The following is a 13,048-nucleotide window of genomic DNA, read 5'->3' as shown; positions in this document are numbered from 1 at the left end:
GGTAGAGTGCCTGGATGGGAACCGCAAGGTTGCCAGTTCGAACCCGGGCTCCCCCAGAGTTACTGTCGAAGTGTCCTTGAGCAAGACACTGAACCCCTAATTGCTCCTGATGTGCTAGTTGGTGCCTTGCATGGTTTCCGCTGCCATCGGTGTGTGAATGGGTGAATGTAATGCACAATCTATGTAAAGCGCCTTGGATAAAGGCGCTATATAAATGCACCATTTACCATTTACCATTTACTGTATAATATCGGAATGGGGTCAGAATCGGTATAATCGGCAGATACATGACCTTGCAAATATTAGAATATCTGATATCGGTCTTAATTTCATAACCGTGCACTCCTACCATATTGTGCTGAATATGAGATAGCCTAACAAACGGGGTGGTATTATAATTGAGGACTAGAGACTATTTGAAAAAGAAAGGAAAGGTACTATGTTTACCCATAACTGGACTAAGCATCAGATACTTGTTTACAGCCAGGCCCGGCTTATTTCATAGAACATTTCATGGTAGTGGTTCAATGCCTTGTCAAAGGGCACTTCAGCGGTGGTAATTTTTAAGGTGTCGGACCGCTGATTCGAACTGGCGACCTTCCGGTATCAAGGCCGCTTCACAATCCGTTCGGCCACCGCTGCCGCCGACATTCAATGTTCTTTTTGAGTGGTGCCACCACTCCAAGGAACAGCAATAGAGCACCGAAGTCCTGACGTAACTCGCTCATCCCTTCGATTCCCCTGGTTCGCGGAAGTAATTTCTCTATGGAGAATAACATGCAGTGATCTTAATATCGTCTACTATAAGCGTTGTGGTCCAAAAATAAACAAGCTGTCTCGGCGTTATTGTCAGGGAGGTGTCTCTGTATCGTTTGCAACAGTCAGTCACTCATATAATGATACAGTCTGCTTCTAGCGAAAATGTAACTAATTCAGCATTAGCGTTTTCTCTCAGTCAGTTGATTCTTCACATCCATATGAGTGAAGCGGCCGGGGTGACATGTTTATTTTTCAAACACAGTTCTTATATGAAGCAATCTAAAAATCCTCCTATGGCGATTTCAATGCAACTAAAAAAATACATGGGGACTGACGCCCTCTACTGAAAGTGACGTCAGACTTCGGTGCTCTATGTCCGTGCCTGTGTTCACCTATGTGTGTCTGTCCTGTCCTCTGTCTGTATCTAACCATCCTGACCTGGTTGTCTGTCCTCCTCTATGTCTGTATCTAACCATCCTGACCTGGTTGTCTGTCCTCTATGTCTGTATCTAACCATCCTGACCTGGTTGTCTGTCTGTCCTCCTCTCTGTCTGTATCTAACCATCCTGACCTGGTTGTCTGTCCTCTATGTCTGTATCTAACCATCCTGACCTGGTTGTCTGTCCTCCTCTCTGTCTGTATCTAACCATCCTGACCTGGTTGTCTGTCTGTCCTCCTCTCTGTCTGTATCTAACCATCCTGACCTGGTTGTCTGTCCTCCTCTCTGTCTGTATCTAACCATCCTGACCTGGTTGTCTGTCCTCTATGTCTGTATCTAACCATCCTGACCTGGTTGTCTGTCCTCTATGTCTGTATCTAACCATCCTGACCTGGTTGTCTGTCTGTCCTCCTCTCTGTCTGTATCTAACCATCCTGACCTGGTTGTCTGTCCTCCTCTCTGTCTGTGTCTGTATCTAACCATCCTGACCTGGTTGTCTGTCCTCTATGTCTGTATCTAACCATCCTGACCTGGTTGTCTGTCCTCTATGTCTGTATCTAACCATCCTGACCTGGTTGTCTGTCCTCTCTGTCTGTATCTAACCATCCTGACCTGGTTGTCTGTCTGTCCTCTTCTCTCTCAGGATGAGGTGTCTGAGCATGTGGTCTCACAGCAGCCTGGAGCAAAGGCCATCTCTGACTTTGCCACCTTCCCTGTGTCCGGCTTCGTGAAGGTAATTCTATACATGCCCCAACACCAGCGGAACAACATATTTTCAGATGGGGGGTCGGTGGCCAAATACAGATAATCTTTGGGGTCCTTGACATGAAAAGGTTGAGAACGACTGATATAATTAGAAACATGAGGTTTTTCAGAAAACTCAGGATTGAGAAGACATTGTAGAATCGTCCTCAGGGCTGAATGGGTTAAGCAATATTACACGAGAGGTTGTTCTTTATCCTCATTAATAAACACCTGCTCATTAACACCTGCGGTTCCGAAAGGTTTAGCAGTTTTTAAAATAATATATTTATTTTAATGACAAAACGAATGTCCCAAGAAACTAGCTAGCCTAGCCAGTAGCCACCCAGTCTGCTGCTCTCTGGGACAACAGAAACTAGCTAGCCTAGCCACCCAGTCTGCTGCTCTCTGAGAGAACAGAAACTAGCTAGCCTAGCCACCCAGTCTGCTGCTCTCTGAGAGAACAGAAACTAGCTAGCCTAGCCACCCAGTCTGCTGCTCTCTGAGAGAACAGAAACTAGCTAGCCTAGCCACCCAGTCTGCTGCTCTCTGAGAGAACAGAAACTAGCTAGCCTAGCCAGTAGCCACCCAGTCTGCTGCTCTCTGGGACAACAGAAACTAGCTAGCCTAGCCACCCAGTCTGCTGCTCTCTGAGAGAACAGAAACTAGCTAGCCTAGCCACCCAGTCTGCTGCTCTCTGAGAGAACAGAAACTAGCTAGCCTAGCCACCCAGTCTGCTGCTCTCTGAGAGAACAGAAACTAGCTAGCCTAGCCAGTAGCCACCCAGTCTGCTGCATTTACCATTTACTGCATTTTCTAGATTTGCCACTCACTTTATGCCTGCGCTGTTGCACAGTGGTGTGTCATTTCACGGTGTCTCTCTCTCTCTCTCTCTCTCTCTCCCCCCCCCCCCCAGGCCAAGGAGGAGGAGCTTAAGGGAGGAACAGTGTTCGTGGGGCGCGTGGCGTTCCCCTGCCCCCGCGGACAGGAGCAGGTCCATCGCCTGGTCCTCGACCAGAAGCAGCTGCACAGGGTGCACCACCTTCTGATGGCCTGAAGCACCTCCCAGGGACCTCCCCTAGACCCCCACCAGCCCTCCCCTAGCCTAAAACACCACCCAGGGACCTCCCCTAGCCCCCCACCAGCCCTCCCCTAGCCTAAAACACCTCCCAGGGACCTCCTCTAGCCCCCCCCCAGCCCTCGCCTAGCCTAAAACACCACCCAGGGACCTCCCCTAGCCCCCCCCCAGCCCTCCCCCAGCCTAAAACACCACCCAGGGACCACCCCTAGCCTAAAACACCTCCCAGGGACCTCCCCTAGCCCCCCCCCAGCCCTCCCCCAGCCTAAAACACCACCCAGGGACCTCCCCTAGCCCCCCACCAGCCCTCCCCTAGCCTAAAACACCACCCAGGGACCTCCCCTAGCCCCCCACCAGCCCTCCCCTAGCCTAAAACACCACCCAGGGACCACCCCTAGCCTAAAACACCTCCCAGGGACCACCCCTAGCCTAAAACACCACCCAGGGACCTCCCCTAGCCTAAAACACCACCCAGAGACCACTGCCTGCTGATGTCCTGAAACACCTCTTTAGTACTGGGGAAATGTTTTGGGGTTCCCACCCCCCCTCCTTTTTGCATTCTTCTGTCCTTCCTAAACTCTTTTTGCATTCTTCTGTCCTTCCTAAACTCTTTTTGCATTCTTCTGTCCTTCCTAAACTCTTTTTGCATTATTTTGTCCTTCCTAAACTCTTTTTGCATTCTTCTGTCCTTCCTAAACTCTTTTTGCATTCTTCTGTCCTTCCTAAACTCTTTTTGCATTCTTTTGTCCTTCCTAAACTCTTTTTGCATTCTTCTGTCCTTCCTAAACTCTTTTTGCATTCTTCTGTCCTTCCTAAACTCTTTTATTATTCTCTGTCTTTCCTCCACTTTTCTATAGCGTCTATAAGGCTTATATTATATTATATTATATTTCTATAGCGTCTAAGGCTTTTTGTCACACCTTTTTTCATATACTTAATAAAAGAACACCTTGCATACAACAAAGAAACCAATGCGGCTGTTGTTTTTCAACCAGGTTAAGCCATGCTGCCGTCAAGAGATACCCAATAGATCCTAACCCTACTGTCAACAAGATAGATCCTAACCCAATAGATCCTAACCCTACTGTCAACAAGATAGATCCTAACCCAATAGATCCTGACCCTACTGTCAACAAGATAGATCCTAACCCAATAGATCCTAACCCTACTGTCAACAAGATAGATCCTAACCCAATAGATCCTGGCCCTACTGTCAACAAGATAGATCCTAACCCAATAGATCCTGACCCTACTGTCAACAAGATAGATCCTAACCCAATAGATCCTAACCCTACTGTCAACAAGATAGATCCTAACCCAATAGATCCTAACCCTACTGTCAACAAGATAGATCCTAACCCAATAGATCCTAACCCTACTGTCAACAAGATAGATCCTAACCCAATAGATCCTAACCCTACTGTCAACAAGATAGATCCTAACCCAATAGCCTACGCTCTTTCAGCTAACCCAACCCATCGTACTAGGACATATAACATGGCCTTACGCCTCTCTGTCTGACCCTGTCCGTGACCCATGGTAGGTCCCCATAGAGGACGTATAATTCATGGCCTTATGCCTCTGCTTGGGCTGCTTTATTTTGATACGTGGCCTCAGAGGACAGTGTCCGTAAGCACGCACCTTGTTTGAGGGTCATAAGGTCACTTAGTTTGTATGTTATATAAAAAATAAACCAACCCACTCTGCAAAAAATGGTGAACACTGCCCCCTAGAGGCCTAGACTGTTGACACTGACCCTGTGACAAAAAGTAATCGATCTACAAGCTCACAACGTGCTGCAGTGTGATCCTATGTCTAGGATGGGGTAGGTCTACTCCAGTAGGATGGGGTAGGTCTACGCCAGTAGGATGGGGTAGGTAACACCTACAGTAGAAGCTACAACTGTTTCATTTCCCCCCAAAATGTCTGAGGGCATAGGCTACCTGTATTTCTCAGTCAGATATGAAGATAATACATTTGTGTATGTGTATATATATATATATTCAGATTTCATAAATTAGCATGACCCTCTGAAGAGTCCCGATCCCCCAGGTTGAGAACCAGAACTATTATAGGCATTGTATAAGTCTCCCTTCAGTGTTGCTTCAGCCAACATGAAACACATACATGTTTTTACTGGACAGCATTTTTCCAGCATTTCCAACATATAAATGCAAACGGCATAATGTACAGTCAGGCATTTTTGTCCAAAAAAGGATTTCACCGAAGAAATTCGGGTCCCATCCACTCACACATGACACGAATAATAATTGAACACAGTAACAGCAATTGATATAACAATAATTTAAAGCAACATATACATTTCCTCTAAACATGAAATATACAGTATGCACAGGTTGTGGCCGAAGTTAATCAGAAGGGGGTTATTCGCACAAAGCGGCTGATGCGATCACCTCCTCTCCCTTTGACCTGCTGACGGGTGCATTTTTAGGCCTGTCTTGAAGGAAGCCAGTGATTTGTTTGTTTTGAGCGATGGGGGGGAGGGCATTCCACACCTGGGTAGCAGTGCTTTGGAAGTGTCGTCCGAAACCAAGCAGCCTTGAGTGGAAGTGGCTTATGAAGCCCTCAAGAGCGTCTGTGCCGATCTAGACTCGATTGCCTTGTGCAGCCCTGCTCTGTCCGCATGGAAACCGCCACCTACAAATGTAAGTACCACCACAAATAAATGATAAATAAACTCCTCCTAAACAATCTTCATTTGATGCAGAATAGACAACGCTCTAACTGATGTTCACAAGGGCTCTTTATTTACCCCACCGTGAAAAACTATAAATGAAACCACACAAACAAAACAACTTTTAACAATGATTTATAAACACCATGGATGTATATGACATGTCATTTTTGACAGTCACGCTGTATTTCCTTTTTCCATATTAATGAAATCCACATGTCACACAAACATACACGATGCAATGCAATATAACTGTACAAACAAAATAACGGGTAACACAATTGCATGATGGTAACCATGGCAACGAATGTTGTCTGTTTCCTGTTTCTGCACAAGGAGGGCGAGTATTTCCTGTTTTTTATACCCAGCACCCTAATCAAGGGAACTTGATTCAGCTGGAGGGGCACTTCCTGACGAGGGAACCTCCCGAGAGCACTTCAAGTCAAGGGACTGGTTTCAGAAAGGGCCACGGGGAGAACACACAGTCTTCATCATGGCCCCTGAAGAGCCCCAGGAAGTCAGGAACCTGATGGATCAGAGTGCCCTGCTCACTACAGGTAAGATGCACGCACACACACACACACACACACACACACACACACACACAGGTTCCCTGGTACAATTTTGAGGAATTTGTACTTTGAGTATTTTCAATTTCCAATACATCATAACACATTGTGAGCTTGTAGATCTGCTATTTTCAAGAGATGTTTATTGTTTATACATTTTGAAAACTTAAAAAATGGCACATTCCGTAAATATGAAAATGTCTAGCAGGGGGAGTGTTTACTGGGTAGGAACCCTCACATGTTCTCCTCGTGTCCCCTAGGGTAGGTACCCTCACATGTTCTCCCCGTGTCCCCTAGGGTAGGAACCCTCACATGTTCTCCTCGTGTCCCCTAGGGTAGGTACCCTCACATGTTCTCCCCGTGTCCCCTAGGGTAAGTACCCTCACATGTTCTCCCCGTGTCCCCTAGGGTAGGTAGTACTAGTAGGTACCCTCACATGTTGTCCCCGTGTCCCCTAGGGTAGGTACCCTCACATGTTCTCCCCGTGTCCCCTAGGGTAGATACCCTGACATGTTCTCCCCAAAATCATGCAGTAGGCGCTGTAGTGCCGAAATGATTTCGGCTCGTGAGAAATGTTTCAGTAGCACCGAATAGCTGACTTTAGGACGGTACCCGCCCCCCCCGAACCTCAAATGACGTCACATTGTAGGCTCTACAGCGCCGAACCGAATTTTATTCGGTTCTAAAATAAGTGTATGAATCGGCCCTAAGGTTCAGTCATGTAGTCCTCTTTGAATTGAATATAACTTCTTAATTTAGCTTTTTTCACAATGTCCACCCTCCATTTCTGCTGATGTAACATTGACAGTTTATATTTGACTGTATTAATGTTACAATGAAGGTTATTTAAAACATATATGTTTAAATCAGAAAGTGAGAAAATTGAGGAGACCTCTCTTATCCACGGATGATTACATCTTCTATTCCAATTAAATATAATTTTCGTAATCCTCCTTTCCTGGCAGTTGGGTAAGGCGATTCCATAATCTGATCATTTCACATCTCTGCCTTGTCAGGCAGCTTTCCCAACCTGTGTCACCTTCAATGGCCAAGTTAGTGGTATACTTAATACTTATTATTAATGAATAATACTTAGTGGTATACTTAATACTTATTATTAATTAATAATACTTAGTGGTATACTTATGCACCCCGAGAAAACACCTCAAAGCTCTACTCTGAATGTTTTTACATTCGGTAGCCTCCTCAAAGCCCCACACACCTGCTGCATAAAACGAAATGGAAGAAACCATGGTGTCATAAAGCTTGGTGTAGTGGCTAATCAACACTATGAACAATAAAACTTAAAAGCCACTAAAAGCACCGGGCAGCGAATCTTACGCAGTTGGTAGGGAATAAGACCATTGTCCAGTCAGTTGGTAGGGAATAAGACCATTGTCCAGTCAGTTGGTAGGGAATAAGACCATTGTCCAGTCAGTTGGTAGGGAATAAGACCATTGTCCAGTCAGTTGGTAGGGAATAAGACCATTGTCCAGTCAGTTGGTAGGGAATAAGACCATTGTCCAGTCAGTTGGTAGGGAATGAGACCATTGTCCAGTCAGTTGGTAGGGAATAAGACCATTGTCCAGTCAGTTGGTAGGGAATAAGACCATTGTCCAGTCAGTTGGTAGGGAATAAGACCATTGTCCAGTCAGTTGGTAGGGAATAAGACCATTGTCCAGTCAGTTGGTAGGGAATAAGACCATTGTCCAGTCAAGGCAGCAACATTTGATGGTGTTTTTATTTTTGCTTCTCCAGACACAGTACAAGATGTCATCATGTCACAGTGCTCTCCCTAACCTGCTGGTAAAAAACCATGGACCTTCCCAGTGCTCTCTCACTCCCTGTGTGCTCTCTTAATTAAATAGACTCAGCTGTGAACTGCCCATCACCTTCAAAACAAAAGCTCTATCTGCAACAAAAATAATGGCTGTAAACAAACCAACTAAGCAAAACAAACTAAATAATACATGCATTAAATTATATAGAAAAAATACTGAATTAGCACAGATACTTAATTCATGAGCAGGATAAGTCATTACATCCTTATAATAATCATATCCATGATTACATTGTTATTAACAACAGAGACACAATAACAGCAAAAACTGTATTTGTGTAAACCTGGGAAACCTGGACAACTTTAAGTCATTGTTCAGGTTGTGTTGCTCTGAGTTTCAATAGGGTTGTGATTTTATTCAATGTTTTTTCAAATGCTAAATAATGAACAAAACTCACATTATTCCCACAGGTTAAAATGTAAACAGACTAATGATGATGGCTGCTGCTTCAGTCACTGTAAACAATGCATTCAAATGCAGGGTTTAAACGTGTTGATGGTCACTGGTTGTCTGGCATTGGACAGATCACCTGTTAATGATCACATTATGGATGAACTGAGACCATTTTACACCTCTTTGACTCTGAGGAGTTCCAGCAGAACTACAGAACTGCCTTTGTGAAATGTTAAAGGTGCTGTAATTGATATATTGTTTGTTCAGTAACAGAGGTCTTCTCATGTCTCCATACCTACTTCACTAACATCATTATTACTGTTTAATAATGTGAATTGTGATAAAAGTACAATTGATCAACAGTAATATGAAGGGGGAATTAAGGCCTGGGCTCTACTGTGTTTAAGAACATATTAGCCTACTTTACTTACATATGCTGTTACGCACCGATTAGTCTAGGGGTAAAGGGTACGCATAATATATAAAATGGACAGGAAACCTCACTCAAAAGTTGAAAATACTTTGTGGTGTTGTTCTTAATACAAATGGCTCAATGGATACATGACATTGGATACATGACAAATGGCTCAATGGATACAGAAACTTAATGTATAGAAAGGTAATATATACGAGTACTTTGAGTACCGAGTACTTTGTGTACATTTCAATTGTGTACTAAGAAAGGTAACATATAGAAACATTATAGAAAGGTAATATATAGCATCTATCTGTGCACGCCACTGTCCATATGAAGTGTGGACCGGAGTGTGTCCAAACTTAAGGGCCTCTTTCCTATGTGTCTTTTTTGTCACATTATGTTACTGTATGTATACTATATGTATCTGACAATATTTTGCGCCAGGGACCCCCATATGAAAATATAATGTTAGAAATCTTCAAAATTATAAAAAAAAAAAACTAAATCATTTACAATATTGTTTTAATACAACTGCAGATCTACAAGCGCAAAACTGGTTGCATTATATGAAGTTTGAACTGTTGTGAGCTTGTAGATTGTCTATTTTGTCTGTTTGTACTATTTGGACTATTGACAAAAGAGCTGCCATCTTATAATGAGCATTAAGGCTTATACATAGTCTGGATTTACGGTGGTTAGGTGACCACCGAACTACAACATGCGTCACGAGCCGCGGTGAAGAGCAAACCACCGCCACCGCTCCAGCCCTTCTCTCTGTTTTTACTCACCACCGCTCAACGTTATTTAAGCTCCGGTGGTCAGCTCACCACCGGAGCGGTGGTCACCTCACCACTGAAAATCCAGACTACGGATAGGCCTTTAGTGAGGAGTCGGAGCAATTTCACGAAGATAGGTTGAAAATGGGTGAAGCGGCCCTTTACGATTCCGCGCTGTCAGTAATCATATATATAGTATAATATAGCATGTGAACTGAGGAAAGAAGATAACATTTATATACCGGTAAAATCACTTCTTCTTGCTTTATCATCATTGTAAAGGTCTTGTTTGTCTGTGTTCTTCTGTGCAGTGAGTGGGGGAACGCCATCTGAAACGGGAAGTTCGTACCACGCTTCACCTAACAACGAGGTTCCTGATTGGCTAAAGAGACATCATGGACCAACGGGACCGTACCTATATGTTCCCTCAGCCCTATGTTCCCTCGGGTCCGCGTCAATATGCCGACGGTCCGATCGACAACCTACCTCAAACCCTCACCCTAACCCTAACCTCCCCCGGGGCAGACACCTAAACCTAACCACCCACCCTCTCCCGACCCCCAGCGCACCTCGGACCAATGCTCCTTCTGAGGGAACATAGGGCTGAGGGAACATAGGGCTGAGGGAACATAGGTATGACCCCGGACCAACGTCGTCCTCTTCGGGAGTTGAAACCATGAGTGAAGGATAAGTGGACCTTCCAGCCTGGCAGACTCTGATGTGAGTGAGAGATTAACCCATTCAAAACGGGAACCCCTTTTGGTGTTTTAAGCGTTATTTTATAGGCTACTTTAGCTATTGAAAAATAGCAGATCTACAAGCTCGTAGCGCGGCACCGAGTGCCACGCTACAAGCTTGTATTTTTGAAAGAAATCATGAAAATGTGGCGCAAATTTTTGAATATATATTCTTTCAGAGTGAACGTTTTTAACTCAAATCTTTGCTTCTGGGGAGGTAAAGCAAAGCAAAGCAAAGTTACTATATTTACCCAGGGTAACTGGACTAAGCTCAATAACTTGTTTACGGCCAGGCCCTGCTCATAGAACATTTCATGGTAGAGGTTCAATGCCTTGTCCATAAAGGGCACTTCAGCGGTGGTCATTTTAACGTGCCGGTCCGGGGATACGAACTAGCGACCTTCCGATATCAAGACCGCTCCGCAAACCCTTCGGCCACCACTGCCCCAGGTCCCTGGAACAACATATTTTCAGATGGGGGGTCGGCGGCCAAATACAGATAATTCTGGGGGTCCTTGACATGAAAAAGGTTGAGAACCACAACAATCACAGTCACATGTTTATATAATTCCTCTTCTACCCTGGATTTGAATCTGTTTTCCTGTGTTAGTTTTTTTTAATTATTATAATCTTTTTAACCATTGTGCTAAAGAGCTTTCCTGCATGCCTCTAGGGATACATTTAATCTTGACTTTGGCATGATCTAAATGAGAAAACACTAAATGTAACATCACAGTGTCATTGTAACAACACTGATTTATTTTATTTCTGTATTCTTATTTATTTATCATATATGAAAGAAAACACTGATTATCTTTAATAATGTCTTGAAGGGATATTTCACTTTCAGACATGTTTGGGGTCATTTTAACGTCTACTCAGGCCCTTTTGTGTGCACCCCAGACAGGTTTTAAGTTGTTTGATTCAATATTTACATAACATGATAAAGTTAATATCAAATATCTTCAAGCAACTTAGAAACTGTCTGGGGCTCTCCCAAAAGCCAGAGTAGATATTAAAATGAGCCTTAATATTAATTAGGATTAGGCTATATAATGATCATTATCGAAATTAACCAAGATCAAGATCGTTTGTCCCCACAAGTATAGGACTTCTGAACAAGCCCCATCTCAGTTCTGTTCATAAAATGTACTGAAATGTGATGCCTCTTGGAACTATGACTGGTAGCCTTTTCTTTATTTTTCCCTCTCTGCAAAAAAGGACCTGTGTAGTATTGTCAATGTACAGTATAGTGTTGTCAATGTATAGTGATCTAGCTATGTATTGTATATGTGTTGTGATTTATTTTGTTGAATTTGAATGAATTTGCGTATCTCATAACGTATCTCATAACGTATCTGTCTAAACAGCAGGCCTGATATCTGTTCCTTTTCCAGACACAAGAGCAACAGTGGAGCAACAGAGTGGAGCAACTGGGACAGTGGAGGGGGCCGCGGCCCCGGGCGGTCGCCTGCTTTCGATGTGGACAACCGGGACATGTTGAACGTAACTGCCGCGCCCGAGCAGGTCCCGGTGACCCTCTGCACCCCTATGTAGGTACACGTACACGTACACGCCCCGCCCAGCAGCCTCCGTCCTCCAACTTCGACTTCTACCCTCACCGGTATTAAACGACCATACCAACGTAAACTGTGTAGTGACACAGTGAACCTTTCTAGCCCTTCCACTGACCACCTAGTACTAAAGCTGAAGGGCTACACTTGACCTGGGACCTGAATGGCGTCCAGTCGGTGCCAAGCCCTCATTAACCTTGTTTCCAGACTTTTTCTTCTCATCTGACAAGGAGGAAACCCTGGTAAAGAACTAAGGTGAAATTGTTGACTTTGTTGTATGTATTTCCCCGGGAGGCTGTCTTTTTTTTTTTCCGACCAATCGTGACACGGTGCTCATGTCTATGGAATATAAACGGATCTGCACAGCCTCAAAGTACGTTTTCGTGGACGGTATTTACTATTTACTGCATTTCTGCTCAGAGTCAGACCCTTTGAGCAGTAGTTCTTGTCCAACGTAAGACTCTCTCACAGTTCCAAGAATCACAAAGGCTTGGATGTGTTAATAATAATAATAATATATGAATTGCATTTTTATAGCGCTTTTCCAAGTGCTCAAAGGTCGCCGTACAGGTTAAAAACAGTACAAGATCACAGTTAAAAGCAGAACAAAACTAGGGCACAGCTTGCAGCAGAAGACACAGAGGTCACACAGAGTCATAAGCCTTCCTAAACAGGTGGGTTTTGAGGTGAGATTGAAATATGGTGAGTCCATGTTTCTGATGTCAGGGGGGATAGTCCTCCCCGCTCCCCATCACAATGACCTTCACACTGGGACCCCGAACCTCCAAGGCCACCGGCGTGTCTCCAGGGCCGGATGAGCTAAGGAGACGTACGTATACGTGTGCCTCAGAACTTCCAGGACATTTGGAGGTGTGTTGGGCACTATAGGGAGGGACAGTGAAACCCCTCAGGTGGGGGTTGTGTAGTGTGTGTCCCCCCCCCCAGCAGCCAATGTGACGAAGACCGCAGGCCTTTTTGAAGCAAAGCTCTTGGGTCCAATACATCAGCGAGCGAAAAGGGCTCAACCA

The 13,048-nt window shown here is 44.5% G+C and overlaps 1 protein-coding gene and 1 long non-coding RNA gene across 3 annotated transcripts in view; one reads left to right on the top strand and one right to left on the bottom strand.

Annotated features, from left to right (window-relative positions):
- Positions 1-2,997, top strand: part of LOC308331700 (dynactin subunit 1-like) — a 61,924-nt gene extending 58,927 nt beyond the window's left edge. For both annotated transcript variants that reach the window (XM_080787192.1, XM_080787191.1), the window contains 2 exons: positions 1,842-1,931; positions 2,856-2,997. In XM_080787192.1, the coding sequence (XP_080643318.1) occupies positions 1,842-1,931; positions 2,856-2,996 (231 nt within the window). In that variant the 3' untranslated portion in view covers position 2,997. The remainder of the gene's footprint in view (positions 1-1,841; positions 1,932-2,855) is intronic.
- Positions 2,998-3,305: 308 nt separating this feature from the next.
- LOC308331717 lies at positions 3,306-3,592 on the bottom strand. Its single transcript, XR_013965619.1, has 3 exons — positions 3,497-3,592; positions 3,456-3,466; positions 3,306-3,425 (listed from the first exon to the last, which is right to left on the bottom strand). It is a non-coding gene; the product is annotated as an uncharacterized lncRNA (long non-coding RNA).
- Between the last annotated feature and the right edge of the window lie 9,456 nt (positions 3,593-13,048).

This window comes from Protomyctophum bolini (assembly GCF_963924005.1).
Source record: "Protomyctophum bolini genome assembly, chromosome: 2".
Taxonomy (NCBI): domain Eukaryota; kingdom Metazoa; phylum Chordata; class Actinopteri; order Myctophiformes; family Myctophidae; genus Protomyctophum; species Protomyctophum bolini.
The sequence above is the reverse complement of the archived record's forward strand: the minus strand, read 5'-3'. Positions and strand labels throughout refer to the sequence as shown.